Here is a 17598-nt window from a genome sequence, read left to right as displayed (position 1 = left end):
CCATGATGGAGCAGACATCACATGTGGAGGATGACACTGCGAGTTGTGATTAAATATGTTTTGCAATGTTGTGTAATTTGTGTGTTTTTGGTTTCCAGTCCAACACCTCGCTGCAGCAGTTTGCTGATCTGAAGACCTACGCCAATCAGTGGATAGGGACCTCCAACACGGTCATGGACTCGATGAAGCTGCTGGGACAGACGCTTCCCATTCTGCAGGTAGCAGACTAGTGATACACGCTGTGCTGTGTATTGTTTTCTCGCTTTCCAACTCTTCAAATCCAGCACTAAAAAGACTGATAAGAGATTTTGATCAATTTTTCTTCGCAGAATTCCATCAGCAACCCTTTTGTGCAGAACTTCATACAGCTGCAAACCGGCATTGATGTCAACCAGATGAAAGACACTCTACTAAGCTTTTGTAAGTATTCAGCGTGACTGCGTATGACAACCAAGAGAGGAACTCAAGAAGTAACAGTGTTGTAGGGGAACGCAAACACTCTTCAGGGAGACTTCTGAAAGAATAATCTGAAAACTGCATTGGAAAGCAGATTTATTAGAGAATCGGGTAATGTTTTTTGGTCTGTTTCTTTGTAAAATAGTGTGTCCTTTAGAGAAGACGTTTTTCTTTCTGTTACATGATTACCGCTATGTGTCCTGTCCTCTGCTGTGTGGTGTGGAGACAGGTAGTTGTAAACTTTTGTTTGCAATTGAAAGTAATATTGACTTCTAAACTCTGCCTTCGCTTTTTCAGCCAATGTTAGCGCCCTGCTGCAAAGTAACAGCCGAGTCCTGCAGCAGATGACAACGCTGTCTTACCTGATGATCAACCTCTCCTCGTGTGTCAACTTTGACCGCTTCCAGGCTCTCAGCTCCGTCGAGGATCTGGACAACCTGGGCACTAATCTGACACGCACACGTGACCTCTACGCCAGTGAGTGCTCCTTGCCGGCCCTCGCACCCAATCTAAACTGACATAGAGCCAAGAATTACTGATTGACAAACCTATAAACCTAAACAGAGGCCTCTGACAATGAACCATACATGGGTTCGAGTTTTGATTTGGTCTAGGCTTCTACATAGGCTTCTATATGGACTGACTGCATGGCCCATTCTCTGACATGGAGCCGTGAATTCTGTAAGTCTCTCAGAGATTTATAACAGACTCGGTGGACATGCTGAGCCTCACTATATGTATCTACAAAACACAGAAACGCTATTGTTCCTTAGCCTGACCTGAGCTAAAAGGTCCACAAGCATGATTTTATCATTTGAATTTGCTGAATATAACACTGACAGAAACGGCACGAGTTGCACAGTGGCCAAACCCACCCCCCCACTCCTGCAAGGTGTTCCGCAAGCATGCAAGACCCAGCCGTGGCTTATCAGGGAAGGCCTCCGTGCTCGTGTGGACTGAATTCTTCTCTCGCCCCCCAGGTGTGATTTTCAAGCTCCCGGCCAAGAGCTCTCGACGGAGGCGCGCGGGGGTCTCAGGGCTGTCCCTCCCCCCGCTGGTGAAATACACCATCCGCATGCAGATCGAGAACACCATGCGCACGGACCGCACGCGTGACCCTGTCTGGACCCAGAATTCCTACATCTCCCCGTCGCGCAACCAGCTCTACAACCGGGGCTTCATCTACCTGCAGGAGAGCATCGACCGCGCCATCACAGAGATTGTCACCGGCAAGAGTCTGGACGGGCCCGCTGTGCAGCTGCAGCCCTTCCCCTATCCCTGCTACTACTCGGATGAGTAAGGGCCGGCTCCTTGTAGCAGTCTGGGCTGGGGGGGGTGGTGGTGGGGTGTGGGAGGGGCAGGGGTGTGTTGGTTTTCTTCTCTCCTTCTCCGGTCTTCACCGTAGTCATGTTCTTCACATGTTGTCTACCGTTAGATCTCTATTTCTCCTGATCGGCTGAGTCAACCGTCTCTGTGTCTTGCGATTGTTTCTGGGAGTACGTGGTCTTTACCGCTGCCCTCCCACTTTCACAGCCACTTGTCCGTGTCAAGGCTGCTTAGCTCAACACGCTAGGGCCCATGTTAACATGGAGGGAAGCACTGATGTCTCTCTGTCTATGCAGTTTCCTTCACAGTGTCTCCTACGCCTTCCCGCTGGTCCTCATGATCGCCTGGGTGCTCTTCGTTGCCAATTTTGTGAAGAAGCTGGTGCACGAGAGGGAGCTGCGTCTGCATGAGGTACTGATGCCCCCCCACACACAAAACACACACACACAGGCAGCTCAGTAACCGAGACGGATATCGAGTCGATGTCCACGACGGTAACTGCAGCTGCGTCCCTGTAGTGACCATCTCCCCCACCTGTACTCTGCAGTACATGAAGATGATGGGCGTGAACCCCGTCAGCCACTTCTGTGCCTGGTTCCTGGAAGGCGCCGCCTTCCTCCTCATCACCGTCATCATCCTCACCATCATCCTGAAGGGAGGCCACGTGCTGCCCAACAGCAACGGCTTCATCGTGTTCCTGTACCTGTGCGACTATGCCCTGTCCATCCTGGCCATCAGCTTCCTCGTCAGCTCATTCTTTGACCACACCAACATCGCCGGGCTTAGTGGCAGCCTCATCTACGTCATCTGCTTCTTCCCTTTCATTGTGGTGGTGTCCATCGAGTCCAGCCTCACCTTCTCCACCAAGAGCCTGCTGGTGAGACCGACAGACAGACAGACAGCAGTCATCCTTCCTCATAAGGGACAGAGCCTCTGCTCAGCCCTGCGCCGTATTCTCATAGACTTGCTGACTCGTGTGCTTCTTCCCACAGAGCCTGTTCGCACCGACCTGCTTCAGCTACGCCAGCCAGTACATCGCCCGCTACGAGGACCAGGGAGTAGGTGGGTGGCATTTTTACATTACTGGCCATATCGCAGTGATGATCGGCCACCAGTAAGGGTCATCAGGGTGCTTTATTGCACCAGAGAATCCACTTTGTCCTCTCTTTGGTGCACTTTGGCAGGCAGTGTCTGGCCAGTGCCACTGTGCATGAACTCTTATTAGAAACATAAGAACATAAGCAAGTTGACGCCATTCACCCCATCATGCTTGTTTGGTGTCCATTAATAACTAAGTGATCCAAGGATCCTATCCAGTCTGTTTTGCTTTGCCCAGATTCCTCTGTTCCTGTGTGCCAGATGTGTTTATTTTCTGCTTCCCAGGGATCCAGTGGAGCAACTCGTACATCTCCCCACTGTCGGGTGACACGGCCTCGTTCGGCTGGATGTGCTGGCTGCTGCTCATCGACTCGGTGGTCTACTTCATTGTGGGCTTCTACATCCGCCTAGTCTTCCCAGGTATACTTACACCTGCGGCACATCAGATCTGTCTGTCTGCCTGTCTGTCTGTCTATAAGTACCATAGAGCCCTGTTTTGGATCTCTGAGAACCTGATCTGAAATTTTATTAATTTAATTGAATTGTTTCTTAAGTATTCAAAAGGCAGCTACAACTGGTACAATTTAAAGACCTGTTTCTGTAACTTAAACGAGCTTGTGATGGAGACGCCTGTTTCTTTTCCCAGGGAGATACGGCATTGCGTCTCCCTGGTATTTCCCGGTGCTGCCTTCGTTCTGGGCGGATTTGTGTGGGTGCCGGTGTGGGTCTGAGCGAAAACCACAGGGACATCTTTTCACCAACATGATGCAGAACAGCCAGGTCCACCCCAAGGAGAAAGGTACCTGTGCCTCCTGCGTTTGCTGTACTCCTCTCCTCTCCTCACACACACACACACACACACACACACACACACAGTATCTCAGTTTCTCCAGCTTCCAGACCTCCACTGAATTTTCCCAGAGTGTGTAGCTTGTTTTTTGATTAGATAAAATTATAATTGTTCTCTCACTACCTTTCTCTCTCCATCTCTCTCTCTCCCTCTCTCTCTCTCTCCCCCCAGGCAAAGCCGGCTTCCCCTCTGATGGTGATGCGGAGTTTGCAGACTTGCCAGTGGGGGTGTCTCTTCATGGCCTGACCAAGACCTATGGGAACCGAGCTGCGATCCAGAACCTCAACCTCTGCTTCTACGAGGGCCATGTGACTGGGCTGCTGGGCCACAATGGAGCGGGGAAGACCACAACGATGTGAGTGCTAGACTGGGCGGGGCGGGGCTAGGCGGGGCAGGGCTGGGCTGGGCAGGAGTGCACCGACCAATCGACCAATCCCCATGTGGTCTTGCTGTCCCCGTTTCTGTCTTCGTGATTTTCTGAAGCTGTGTGTACTGGCCTGTGTTTCTGCATCTGTATCTGGCGTGTCTATGTGAATGAATCTGTGTGAATTAACTTCTCTACGTGTGTGTGTAGGTCTCTGCTGACTGGTCTGTTCAGCCCCTCCTCCGGCTCCATCATGGTGTATGGGAGAGACATGCAGACCTGCATTGACGACGTGCGCAGGGACCTGGGGGTGTGCATGCAGTACGACGTTCACTTTGACCACCTCACCACCAAGGAGCACCTACTGCTGTACGGACAGATCAAGGCCCCGCACTGGAGCAAGGGGCAGCTGATCGATGCTGTGCGCAAGTGAGTCCCTCCCGTTTCACAGCTCACACACAGAAGCGGACTGCTCGTGGCTCCACTACACAATGTAGCTTCACCTTTCCTTTTGCTAAATAAAAATTCATTTTATTTCTAATTTCCGTGCCTTTATTTGCCCATTTTATGAGGTAAATATCCCAGCAGACATGTCACACAAGTTAGAAACATGTCCAACCAGGAGGGAGACTGAAACGCTGTCTGCAAGAGTAAAGGACTTAGTCTTTCGCATGTTGTCTGAGCTCGGCTATGCTGTGCTGTGTTCCCAGGACCCTGCTGGACACTGGTCTGTACTCCCATCGGCACAAGCTCGTGGGCACGCTCTCGGGCGGCATGAAGAGGAAGTTGTCCATCTCCATTGCCTTCATTGGCGGCTCGCGGCTCGTGGTCCTGGACGAGCCCACCACCGGTGTGGACCCCTGCTCCCGGCGCGGCATCTGGGACATCGTCATCCAGCACAAGACAGGTGGGGACAGTGGAACGGTGGAGGGCAAGAGGAAGAGGGACAGAGGGAGGGAGAGAGGTGGATGCAGAGGAGGAGAGGGGGAAGGGGCGGAGCCATAGAGAGATGCAGAGAGACAGGGACAGACAAACAGACAAGACAAATTTGGCCAGAGCTATAAAGTAAATAAAAAAAAAACAAAGCTGTCATGTTCCACTACGGGCAGAGCGCCCCCATCAGAGTGCCTGTAATCTGCCCATGAACCGATGAGCCCTTAGTCGGCCACTGGGCTCTGAGAGGCTGACCGTGTCCTTGTGTCCAACCAGATCGCACCATCATCCTGTCCACCCACCACCTGGACGAAGCGGAGGTGCTGAGTGACCGCATCGCTTTCCTGGAGCGCGGAGGGCTGAAGTGCTGTGGCTCGCCCTTCTACCTGAAGGAAAAACTGGGCCACGGCTACAACCTTATCCTCACCAAGAAGGTGAGCATTCCCCCTCCCTCTGTTCCACTATCATCTCTCTCTCTCTCTCTCTCTCTCTCTCTCTCTCTCTCTCTATCTCAATTCCTCACATCTCTCTGTTTCTCTCACCACCCTTTCTCTCTCTCTTCCCATTCATCCCTCTCTCTTGGCAGACCCAGGTCCCAGGTTCGGATCAGATGTTCGACAGAGAGGCGGTGACCTCGTTCATCCAGACCCACCTTCCCCAGGCGTGCCTGAAGGAAGGAGAGGTGGGCGACCTGGTGTACGCTCTGCCACCCTTCAGCTCGGAGAATGCGGAGAACTACCGCACCCTGCTCAGCAACCTGGACACCAGCCTGGACTCGCTGCAGCTGGGCTGCTACGGCATCTCCGACACCACGCTGGAGGAGGTGAGCCGGACACACACAGACACACACCCTCGCACAACCCCTGCGATAATATGAATGTTTGCTATTATGTGTACTATAATGACTTATTTTGTGTTTGTGTGCGGTGATAGGTCTTCCTCCAGCTGACGCATGATGAGGAAGAGCGAAGGCTGGCGGCACCGAAAGTGGTGACCGTGGAGTCGTCTCCGAGTGACAGCATGCCCGACCTCGACTCCTGCAACAGCTACGACATCAGCGACAAGCAGAGTGAGTCCCGGCACCGGGAAGCCTACAGACACACACACACACAGGAGAAAGAAGGGAACAGCTTAACACCTGAACTGCATTCATGAATCAGAGAAAAGTATGGTAAACTTGCAAACAAACCATTTGAGTGGAGACACTCTTTTTGCCTGAAGTTTAAGACTGGCAGTGAGACCAAAGTGGAAGCTTTTGGGAGCATATTTTTGTGAATAAATCTTGATTATAGATATTTTTTTCCACACATGGGTATATGAGTGATTCAAAAAGGTAAATATATCATATAAGTCTTTGTTGCTGGATCATTGATGCCTCGTCCCTTCCCCTTCTGCCCCTCCCCCAGCTCTGACTGGCTACTCTTCCGTGCGTGGCATCACCCTGATTGGACAGTGCGTGTTGGCCATGCTGGTGAAGCGCCTGCACCACTCTCGCCGGGACTGGAAGGGGCTCTTCTCCCAGATCCTGCTGCCCGTGCTGTTTGTTATCGCCGCCATGGGCCTGGGCACCATCAGCAGTGGTCTACTGAACTTCCCCGAACTCCAGCTCTCCCCAGCACTGTACAGCCAGGACCAGCAGTATGCCTTCTTCAGGTCAGTCTTTTCCTCCTGCTCCTTTTCCCCCCATTTCTCCTTTTTCTTCATCTACGACTTCTCCCTAAGGATAGAGAACATCACAGAGCCATCCTCTCCTCCTCTCTCAACAGCAACCAGAACTCCAATGCCAGCAGCCTGGTGGACAGCATGATGTCATTCCCAGGAATAAACGTAGACTGCATGGAGGACCCTAACAGCAAGTGAGTGCCACCCCCCTGCTCTGAGCCTCTGTGCTTTGCAGGACTAAACATCAAATGAATGGAAACTAACAAACCAGTAATCAATATACAATCAAGCCTTAAATGGCACAATAATGTCATTATAAAATGCCTGGGAACAAAATGAGAAGGCCACAGCATAGAAGAGTGTCTAAGTGTGTGTATTGATGTGTTGGCGTTGGAATGAAGACTAGGACACCCTTTGGTATAATTCATTTCCCAGAGCAAGCAGTAGAATATGCCTCACACATATGTTGCCTGTGACCTGTTGAGCTCAGTGTGTTTTCTCTGTCTCAGGACATGTCTGAGAAACATCAACTTGGGCAACTGGGCCTCCGGAAGAAACGGAACCCCATCGTACCAGACCTGCCAGTGCGACAGTAGTGTACAGGTACATCCCCCACAGTGGTGTTGAATTTTTCACAGCTGGCCAGATGTTCGTCCTGAGGATGAGTTTTGGGGAGCAGAAGCGTGGACATCGTGCTGGAGTATGAGACCTTCAGTGTGATCGCTCCCACTCCTGCTCACAGGGTGTCTCTCTGCTGTCATCCTCAGATTTGCCCCAGGGTTGACTATGTGCCGCCAAATAAGAAGAATCCTTCCTCTCAAATCGTCTACAACCTTACCAACATCAACATCGAGAACTACCTGCTGTCTACAGCCAACGGCTTCATACAGAACAGGTACGGACGGGGGTGACCGGTGCTCACGTACGGACTGGGGTGACCGGTGCTCAGGTACGGATTGGGTGACCAGTGCTCAGGTACGGACTGGGGTGACCGGTGCTCAGGTACGGACTGGGGTGACCGGTGCTCAGGTACAGATTGGGTGACCAGTGCTCAGGTACGGACTGGGGTGACCGTTGCTCAGGTACGGACTGGGGTGACCGGTGCTCAGGTACGGACTGGGGTGACCGGTGCTCAGGTACGGACTGGGGTGGCCCTTGTTCACTGTTCATCGACTTTCCCCTTCGTCTGTCCGTTTCAGATATGGTGGCTGGGCCTTTGGGAATCCTCTGCCCACTAACCTCAAGCTTGACGTGAAGGATGTGCCCTCAGACAGGACCCTGACCAAGGTGAGAGGAGTCGGTCTGTCTGACCGTCCCCAGTGGGGGGACCAGATTCCCTCTCGCCTGAGGATTCATTCCCTAGAGGGCATCGTTTTATACCAGTGGGCTTCTCTTATAAGAGGAAAGTGTAAACCATAATTCTTCTTTGTCAACCGTTTGCTTGTGTGTTGCAGTTGTGGTACAATCCTGAGGGCTACCACACGATGCCAGCCTACCTCAACAGCCTGAACAACTTCATCCTGCGCTCCAACCTCCCCCCGGACGTGGACCCCCAGAATTATGGTGCGTGCGAATACCATGGGCTTCGATGATGCACCAGACTGGGAGGAGGGTGAACGTGCCCCACGTGCAGCAGACTTCTGCCCCTCCCAGTCTGAATGATGCATGTTAATCCTGCAACTAATTTTATTTAGGAAGATTAAAGTAATTATCAGTGTACAAATAAAACGTTATAAACATGCAGTAAAGCAGACAGGATCTGTTGGGAAGCTGACCTGAGATTCGTGTTTTTCCTGCAGGCATCGTCGTGTCCAGCCACCCGTACCCCGGCCAGATGCAGAACGAGGATGCTGTGTAAGAATGAGCCACTGCACTTATACATGCCTGTGTCTTCAAACCCACGTTGTCATCTATTTAATTATATTAATTATTTTATTAAGATCTTTGGGGTGTTGCACATGAACACCTAGCAGACAAGACAGCCACCGGTGTTTTAGTCAAGTCATTAAAACCCAGCAGCCTGTGGTGACGCAGAGTTGCACTCATCACCCGTCCGGTGTGACAGATTTCCACACAGCGGGTGTGGTTTCCTCCCCCCAGCCCTGACCCTGAGGACTCTGACTCCAGCCCTTCTGAAGACACCAACCACCCACAGAATAGCCGTATCATCACTGTGTGGAGATAAGACACTGTGTGACTCCAGCAGGGTTTTCTCCTCTCCTCAGAGGAGGGAACATTAATCTCCAGCAGACAGGAAGCCTGGCGCTATTAAGGCTGCAGGGTTTTCAAGATAGAGGTCAGGGGGAGTTTTGCCCTCGATACTGTGCACGAAATCCCCGCCCCTCAGGGACACAACGGTTTGTTCCTCAATTGAGGAGCTCATTTTCGCATTTTGCCAGGTTTCTGTAGTTCTCCCAGTGGCCTTTTCCTGGATCTCTGCTCTCTCTCCCCTCACCTCTGCTGCTGCGCCGTGTGTGTGCCCTCTCTGTGCCCTGTGTCTACAATCTCTCCCCTCACCTCGGCCTTGTCCTCTCTGTGCCCTGTGTCTACAATCTCTCCCCTCACCTCGGCCTTGTCCTCTCTGTGCCCTTTGTCTGCCCTCTTTCCATTTACCTCGGCCTTGTCCTCTGTGCTCTTTGTCTGCCCTCTGTCCCCTCACCTCAGCAGCTGTGCCCTGTGTTTGCCCTCTGTCCCATCACCTCAGCTGTGTCCTCTCTGTGCCCTGTGTCTGCCCTCTGTCCCCTCACCTCGGCCTTGTCCTCTCTGTGCCCCGGCAGGCTGCAGAACCTGGTGAACACCCTGGTGGCGCTGTGCATCCTGACGGGTTACTCCATCATGTCGGCCAGCTTTGTCATCTACGAGGTGCAGGAGCACCACACCGGCTCCAAGAGGCTGCAGCACATCTCCGGCATTGGGGAGTCCTTTTACTGGATTGTCAACTTCTTCTATGACATGGTACGTCCCTTGCCCGTCCCCTGCCCGACCCCTAGATTTGGCCCGAAGTCCAGTCCCTCGGTGGAGTTCTGCAGTGTCCTCTATTGTGTGTTTATTTCGAGGCCATAAGGATCCGAATGACAGATCGACCAAAGTTTTTGTTTGTCTGCTTTTCTTGTCCCTCTCTGTCTTGGAGAGGCGTCTGCTGTGCAAGTTGCTGCTCTAATGGGCCACAGCCCGTTTCTGCGGGGGCTGTCTGTACCGAAGAGTGTGTCTGGTCTTTCATCTCCATTGGAAGTGATCTCAGTTCATCTGTCACGTGACTCGTTGTGACTCTTTTCTCTCCCCAGACTCTGTACCTGATTCCCGTGACGCTGTCCATCGCCATGATCGCCGCCTTCCAGCTGCCTGCCTTCAATGCCCAGCAAAACCTGGGCGCCACCTCGCTGCTGCTGGTGCTGTTTGGGTGAGTCTGTGCGCCGACCTTCACGTCGGCCTGAGAGTCTCACACCCACAGTGGCATGGTGGAGTCTCTTTATGTCAGGGGCCAGGGCCTGTAGTTCAGGGGCAAAACCCTGGGAGTAAGAACATAAGAACATAAGACAGTGTCCAATCGAGAGGAGGCCAGTCGCCCCATCGGGCTCGTTTGGTGTCCATTAATAACTAAGTGATCAAGGATCCTATCCAGTCTGTTTTTGAATGTTCCCACATTGTCTCTTCAGACACATCGCTGGGGAGTTTGTTCAGATTGTGACGCCTCTCTGTGTGTCTCCTGTTTTCTGTCTTGAATGCCTTGAAGCCCAATTTCCATTTGTGTCCCCGGGTGCGTGTGTCCCTGCTCGAGTATTCGAGTTAGTGTGTTGGTTTCTGTCTTTCTATATTTTACATTCCTTTTGTTCTTGTTTCTATCCGACTCTCTTATTTTGTACACTAAATTAACACGTAGATGAGTGCATTTTTTGAAAGCAAAGAAAAATGAATGGATAAGCAAAAGCTATAATGATGATGACAATAATTATAGTGCCAAAACCAAAAACAACAATGATATAACGATGTCACAACTAATAATAAATCAATCAACGGAAGCAACAGCCATAACTGAGCTGCCTGGCCGGGATGCAGGGAAGGCGTCTCTTCCTGACAGGGGGCGCTGAAGCCTCTCGGAAAGCCAACAGAGCCCCAGGCGGCCTGGTGGCGACGGGGCCTAATTGTTTTAAAAGCACAGAGGATATAAAAAAAGTGTCCTGTTATTTAATCAGGTATGAAACACTAGGGGCTTTTAATAACGCCGAAACAAACCTCAACCGGCACCCACACTCAGATGGGCTCGGCACAATCGCACCCATTAATCACACACTAACTAATTCCCAGGCAATAAATAACAATAGAAGCGTATGAGCTGTCTGCACTCACCTGGAAATGTTTAATTGTTTTTGTGCGGCGCCGGGCTCGCCGGCCCACCGGGTCCAGCCAGGCTGCCCCTCTCTCCCCTGACCCCGCCACCGCCATCACCCGGCACAATGAGTTGCGTAGTGGGGAGCGGGGACGGGCGGCGTGGAGAGGTGCTTCATCACGACACACACTCCTCCACAGCGCGGCGGAGAGACAGGCGATTAGATGGAGGCAATTCTTTATCCTCGGTTGTTAGTAGTTGTTTGTTTCATTTCTTTTTCTTTTTTGTATTATTTCCCATTTTTTCTCTGCCGATTCCACTACATCATTCGTTTCCAGTTTTTTTCCTCTCTCACACCTTTTGGTTTCTCTAACTAGCTCACACATTATGACGACATCTTGCACAAAGCCTTGTCCCCAGGTTGCACTCAGTGGGGGACGGGAACTAGCATCTGCATCACTCCTTTCCCTGAGCTCTGAGGTGTATCTATAAAGTCCTCCCTGGCAGAGCTTTCCAATGGATGGGACGTTGGCGCCAGTTTGTTTGGCAACTTCCCTCCCTGATCCTCCTCTTCTCCCGCCTCCCCTTCAGCTTCGCCACCTTCCCGTGGATGTACCTCCTGTCCGGGGCCTTCAAGAACGCGGAGATGGCCTTCATCAGTTACGTCTGCATCAACCTCTTCATCGCCGTCAACACCATCATCTCCACCTCCGTTGTGTACTTCCTCTCACAGCTCAAACAGAACAGCCAGGTACAGAGAGAGACAGAGAGAGAGAGAGAGACGGGTAGGGATGGATGCAGAGAGAAAATCTTGTCAGTGTAGTCATGGAAAACATAAATAATATCAGAATGAAATTGGACAATGTCCCACCATTGTGAACTTTGATAATGTTTATGTAGGACCTGTCTTTTTAGGGAGAGGTAACGGTGAAGAACATATTGCATAGAGGACAAGGTCTTTGAAGGTCTTCTTGAGAATGCATATGTCCAGACCTGAACCCTCTCTTCCATCTCTTGTCCCCTGTGTCTCCAGAGCACGCAGCAGGTGTACACCATCATGAGCTACGTGTTCCTGATATTCCCACAATTCAGCTTCGGCAATGGGCTGATGGAGCTGTCCAGACAACAGATGCAGGTGGACATCCTGCAGGTGTACGGCGTGGACGCCTACGAGAACCCCTTCAACATGGACGTGCTGGGCTGGACCTTCGTCTCCTTGGGCCTCCAGGGCGTTGTATTCTTCACCCTGCGGCTGTTGATCAACAGCTGGCTGCTGCGCAAGATCAAGTAAGAGGGGGAGGGAGAGAGCGAGATGAGGGAGGAGGGGAAGGGAAAGGTGGAAGGAGAGAGAAGGAGGAGAGGAGAGGCCAAAGGAAAGGAGGAGGGAGAGGGATGGATGGAGGGAGGCTGGGATAGAGGTAGAGAGAGAGGCAGAGACAAAGAGAGTAAGAGAGAGGGAGGGAGGAACAGGGGAAGATAGAGAAAATCATAGAAAGACACAGGGGAGGGAGAAAAGGAGAAAAACCTAACATGACCAGGCAGTGCTATCACTGTAAGGCAGCCACTGCGGCAGAAATCAACAGCCCCTCTGTTCCTGCAGGAGGCTGCTGTGCAGGAGGACGGTGCCCGAGGGAGGAGTGGAGGAGGAGGACCAGGACGTGGTGGCCGAGAGGCAGCGAGTGCAGGGCGGGGGGGCCAGCATGGACCTGCTGCAGGTCAGAAACCTCAGCAAGGTCTACCAGCAGCTGCGGAAGAAGGTCCATGCGGTGAAAAGGCTGTCTGTGGGCATCCCGGTCGGAGAGGTGAGACTACAGTGTGTTCAGAGCATCTCGTCTCTGTGTGACGCGGACCTGGAGGCACATACCACATTTCAGCAGTGCATGTTCCGCAGGGTAATCTGTGGACTCTAGGACCTTGGGAAAAACAGTGACAGCAGCCATGTTGGCTCCCCCAAAGAGAAAGCACGGGTCTAGAGCCAAAATAGTTGTTGTCACTGGTTTTTCTCAAAGTCCTAGAGAACACAGCTTATCCTCGGGAAAATACACTTCCTCAAAGCAGTGAGGAATAAGTCAGATCTTAGCACTCCACTGCAACTGAAAGAGCCGATCGCTTGCAAGTCCAAAGCCTGTGGTTTCCCCTAATCCTTCCTTCCCATTATTCACGGTGGGCGGCCAGTGTCTGCTTCCAGTCTGGCGTGTCCTGGCTTATCCAGGCCTGAGTCCCAGGCGTTGATGGAGAGGGTGCTGTGATGGCCAGAGTGTGTCTGTCCCCTGTCTCTGAGCTCTAACCCAAGCTCCTCTCTGGCCCGCAGTGCTTCGGGCTGCTGGGAGTGAACGGCGCGGGCAAGACCACCACCTTCAAGATGCTCACGGGCGAGATTAGCCCCACCGAAGGCCGCGCCCAGATCAGTGACTGCGGAGGGTACGTCTCTGGTTCTCTGTGTGTGTCTGTGTGTGTATGCAGTGTTAGTGTGTGCAGTGTTAGATTTTAGGTGTGTACACATGTGACCTGACAGTGCTGTGTGTTTCCAGGAGGCTGGTGGACATTGCCAACTGTCAAGACGAGGGCATCAACATCGGCTACTGCCCACAGGTGGACGCGCTGGACAGCCTGCTGACTGCGGAAGAACACCTGTACTTCTACGCCCGGATCCGGGGGATCTCCAGACAACAAATACAGAAGGTGAGGCTCCCACAGAGTTGGGGGACATGACCAGGTCCTCCCACCACCAACGCTGGCTGTCTCCCCAGCAGTCTTGATATTAAAGCAGCATTTTTTATATAATCGCGAGCAAAGGACACATTTATGGGAGTGAAGATGAAAACACGTATAAATAAGCAATAATCTAAACAGCATTTATATATTGCCACTTCACTAATGGCTACTTACCAATGTGGTTTATTGCTACCAGTCTTGGTGTTTACTGATTAACTTGGCATTTTATTTCTACTGTGTAAACTGTTGTATTGACAGTGTTGTGTATGCGGCCAACCTCAGTTCTAACTCCTAAGTTCTTAAAAGTCCTGTCAGTATTGTAGTGGAGAAGATGAGGGTGGATTGTTGGATTGTGCTGCTGTAGTGGAGGTTGGGTGACAGGTGCTGCCCTGTTCAGGTCTTCATCTGAATTTGTGAAAGCCTTTTCCGCCATTGCGCGGGTTCAATTTGCACTGTGTTATGCACAAGTTATGCACTAGGTCGACCAGTGTGCCTCAACCTTGCCTCGTCTCTCCTGCAGGTGGTGTCCTACCTCTTGCACAAGCTGGAGCTGGTTTCCTACAGGAGCACCATCAGCGATCGCTACAGCTGCGGCACTCGTAGGAAGCTGTCCACCGCGCTGGCCCTCATTGGGAGCCCACAGATCCTGCTGCTGGTGAGTAAAGGAGCGTTGAAATGGTTAAATGTTCAATGATTGGTACCGAGTAAACAAGAAGAACATGCTCTGCTTTTGATGTGACTTTGAGTTATTATTCTTTATAAACATTCATCATCTACCAGATATATAACCATATTTTATCATGACTCGAGGATCCCAGATCTTACTGTGCTTCCAACATCTTTCTCCCTCTCCTGTTTCCCTCCAGGACGAGCCGAGCTCCGGGATGGACCCCAGGTCCAAACGGCACCTCTGGAATATCATCTCAGAGGAGGTGAAGGGGAAGTGCGCTGTGGTGCTGACCTCCCACAGGTACACAGCGGTGCCGGCTAATAAGATAGAGCGTTTTTTACCGCAGCAGTCATTGCGGCTCACTGTCCCACTACTCTACTCTTATGACTGTAAGACTTCTCTACTCTCATGACTCTCTACTCTTAACTGTAATATCAAACCAATGGTCCTCATGGTTTTAACATGCATGCACATTGCTTTGCCATTACTGTCTGTGGTGAGTTTCCCGGCTATCTAGACCTCTCCTTGTTTTACCATGATTTCCCTTTGCCATGATAATGTTACCATGGTACAGTACGGTAAACCTCAGGGTCAGACCTCAATGCACCAGCTTGTAGCGCTGAAGGGATCTTCTACCTCAAGCTTGTGTAGTGACGTAGGTTTGGAAATGTTGACCTTTGTTCGAAGCATCGCTCCTCAGCTTTCATGGCAAAGACAGTGAACTCACAATGAGCTCAGCTGGAGGTGCTGAGTGTGGACGTGCCAGTCACGTGGGGGGTGTGCTGTGTTTTCCAGCATGGAGGAGTGCGAGGCCCTGTGCTCCAGACTGGCCATCATGGTGCAGGGGCAGTTCCGGTGCCTGGGCTCCCTGCAGCACATCAAGAACAGGTCGGTACTCTCTCTGCACGGGGGGGAAGCTCTGTACACAATTCTCAGAAAAGGAACAGCAGCTAACTTGTAATACCTTAATTGTATCGTTCTCCTTTTATTCTTTTGTGAAGCACCTTGAGCCTCCTTGATATGAAAGACACTCCGTAAATAAAGATGATGATGATTATTATTGTAAATGTCTCCTGGGAAGGCTCATTAGGATGTGTTTGTTTGACCATCTGTTTGCTCCACAGAAACACAGCAGGAATAATTTTGTATTTTTGTTGTATGGAGTAAGTGGCCGAACCCCCCGGGGAGCGAGATCGGACTTAACAGGGATATAAGCTATTTTTAGAAGCCATGATTACAAATTGAAAGCAGAAAGACTTTCAATTAGATTAGATTATTGAAATAATAGGTTTCCAACAATACAACGTGTTTCTGATTCCTCTTATCTGTGGGGACTTTCGCATTTCTGTTTGAGTGGCGCTGTCCTCAAGAAAGTGAAGATGGACAGCCCTGTGCTGGCCTGTTCTCTCAAACCTTTCATTTCGATTGCAGGTTTGGCAGCGGCTTCACGGTGAAGATGTACCTCGTGGTCTCCTCCTGCAACGTGAACAACATCACGAGCTTCATGCAGAGCCACTTCCCCAGCACATACATGAAGGTGAGTGAGGAACCAGCCGGGGCGAGGTCAAACCTGGGCTGCACGAGTAGAAAACAAGCCCCCGTAGAGTCTCCTAAACAGGGATCTGCATGGCGGTAGGCTTGTTCAAGCAAACTCTGCTGCCGGCTGTAGGACATTCAGACAGGTCCTGTTCATCTGGAGGTGCTCGAGTGAAGGGCAGGTGGTCACGCGTGTCTCTCTGGTCTCTTCTCAGGACAAGCACCTGAGCATGGTGGAATATCACGTGCCCGTGGCGCCAGGAGGGGTGGCTGACATCTTTGACCAGCTGGAAACCCACAAGGCATCTCTACACATCAAGCACTTCTCCGTGAGCCAGACCACACTGGACGAGGTGAGTTTGCGGCGGCCGGTCTCTGCACACTCTGGACGTCACACACCTGGGTCTATTTATCTGAGGGCTTTTGTGTACCATCTGAAGGCAGAGTTTCATTTAGTTGGAGGACAACATGTATTTGAATAGAGTGTCTCATTTTGTCTGGGACTTCTGAGGTCTGGACAGGACGGGGTGGGTTTCTTGTTTTGTGTTTATAGTTTTTACAAAATGGAGTACAATTTCAGGACATGTGAAAAACTACTATTGTTATTCTTCCCGCAGGTCTTCATTAACTTCGCGATGGGAAAGACCGACAGCAGTGTCCCTGAGATAGAAGGACACGGCGTCCAGGACACCTGTGAACCCGTCAACACATAGAGAGGACATGTGACACCCAGCCTCAGACAGCGCGTCTGTCCTCTCTGCGTTTTCATTACCTGCTTCCAGCACCAGACTTGATAAGATCTTATTTTTCTAATGAAGGATATTTTAATTAAGTTTGTTTTGTAACATTTCTGAGAGATGAAATCTAAACGAAGCCAAACACTTATGATTTGTTCTGCATAGTCTATTTTTTTAAATTATTATCCGTGTGTCCAGATTCAGAGAAACAGAACAACGAGGACATCAGTCTGTTTTAGTCCAGACACACCTGCGTTATTATTAGTGATTAGTGACCAGGACTGTCTCCCCGCGTCCGCATCTCCTCTCTGCCGTCCTCCTCAACACGACTCCTGTCTTTATTAATTAATTGCAATTGAAAGACATCACCACCATTCTGTCATTATAAAAACACTATTTACTTTTGGTTTACAATTATTATGATCATTATTTTTGTTGCAAGGATCCAAAGAGAGATATAAAAAGTTAACTAACCTGCTGAAATGATTAAATATTCATATATGTATTTTAATCACATATATTCCTAATATACGATTAGTAATTTTACTCATCCTTTTTTTGTTGGAGGAGGGGGACTTGAAGTATGAATGATTAAAATGTAGTTTATTTAACAAGCGACTTATAAAACCTAGAGGAAATAAACATTCAATGCATGTGTTCAGGGTCAGATTCACAGTCATAATGTTTCAGCCGCTCAGTGTATTTTCCATTCAAGCCCTGATTGGCTCAACTTGACTTTATCTGTACCCTGAGTTGTAGAAACCTGCCTATTCCCTGACCAGGACGTTTAGGCCAACAGCTGATGTGAATGTAAAGCTCTGAACAAGCCCCCCGACACCCAACCCCACACACATGCGCTTCCCACTGCCAATCAATTGGAACTGCAGATTGATTACGGCGCCAGCGCTCACAGCTTCCATTTAG

General features: G+C 50.7%; 1 protein-coding gene across 1 annotated transcript in view; it reads left to right on the top strand.

Moving 5' to 3' along the window:
* abca12 (ATP-binding cassette, sub-family A (ABC1), member 12) overlaps nt 1-17598 on the top strand; it is a 62934-nt gene that overhangs the window by 45031 nt on the left and 305 nt on the right. Inside the window, exons 60-94 of the mRNA XM_066688441.1 lie at nt 99-218; nt 330-420; nt 754-933; nt 1437-1752; nt 2079-2193; nt 2330-2659; nt 2775-2844; nt 3166-3300; nt 3527-3679; nt 3902-4085; nt 4305-4523; nt 4805-5001; nt 5304-5461; nt 5614-5850; nt 5961-6096; nt 6434-6680; nt 6794-6883; nt 7199-7292; nt 7457-7584; nt 7889-7976; nt 8144-8252; nt 8489-8543; nt 9467-9644; nt 9974-10089; nt 11608-11767; nt 12050-12303; nt 12617-12818; nt 13328-13437; nt 13548-13698; nt 14252-14386; nt 14598-14701; nt 15197-15289; nt 15833-15938; nt 16153-16290; nt 16555-17598. The exon at nt 16555-17598 is cut by the window's right edge and continues 305 nt beyond it. Of these exons, the coding sequence (XP_066544538.1) occupies nt 99-218; nt 330-420; nt 754-933; nt 1437-1752; nt 2079-2193; nt 2330-2659; nt 2775-2844; nt 3166-3300; nt 3527-3679; nt 3902-4085; nt 4305-4523; nt 4805-5001; nt 5304-5461; nt 5614-5850; nt 5961-6096; nt 6434-6680; nt 6794-6883; nt 7199-7292; nt 7457-7584; nt 7889-7976; nt 8144-8252; nt 8489-8543; nt 9467-9644; nt 9974-10089; nt 11608-11767; nt 12050-12303; nt 12617-12818; nt 13328-13437; nt 13548-13698; nt 14252-14386; nt 14598-14701; nt 15197-15289; nt 15833-15938; nt 16153-16290; nt 16555-16650 (5295 nt within the window). The 3' untranslated portion in view covers nt 16651-17598. The remainder of the gene's footprint in view (nt 1-98; nt 219-329; nt 421-753; nt 934-1436; nt 1753-2078; nt 2194-2329; nt 2660-2774; nt 2845-3165; nt 3301-3526; nt 3680-3901; nt 4086-4304; nt 4524-4804; nt 5002-5303; nt 5462-5613; nt 5851-5960; nt 6097-6433; nt 6681-6793; nt 6884-7198; nt 7293-7456; nt 7585-7888; nt 7977-8143; nt 8253-8488; nt 8544-9466; nt 9645-9973; nt 10090-11607; nt 11768-12049; nt 12304-12616; nt 12819-13327; nt 13438-13547; nt 13699-14251; nt 14387-14597; nt 14702-15196; nt 15290-15832; nt 15939-16152; nt 16291-16554) is intronic.

This window comes from Amia ocellicauda, chromosome 16, assembly GCF_036373705.1.
Source record: "Amia ocellicauda isolate fAmiCal2 chromosome 16, fAmiCal2.hap1, whole genome shotgun sequence".
Lineage (NCBI taxonomy): Eukaryota > Metazoa > Chordata > Actinopteri > Amiiformes > Amiidae > Amia > Amia ocellicauda.
This window is presented reverse-complemented; position numbering and strand designations above follow the sequence as displayed.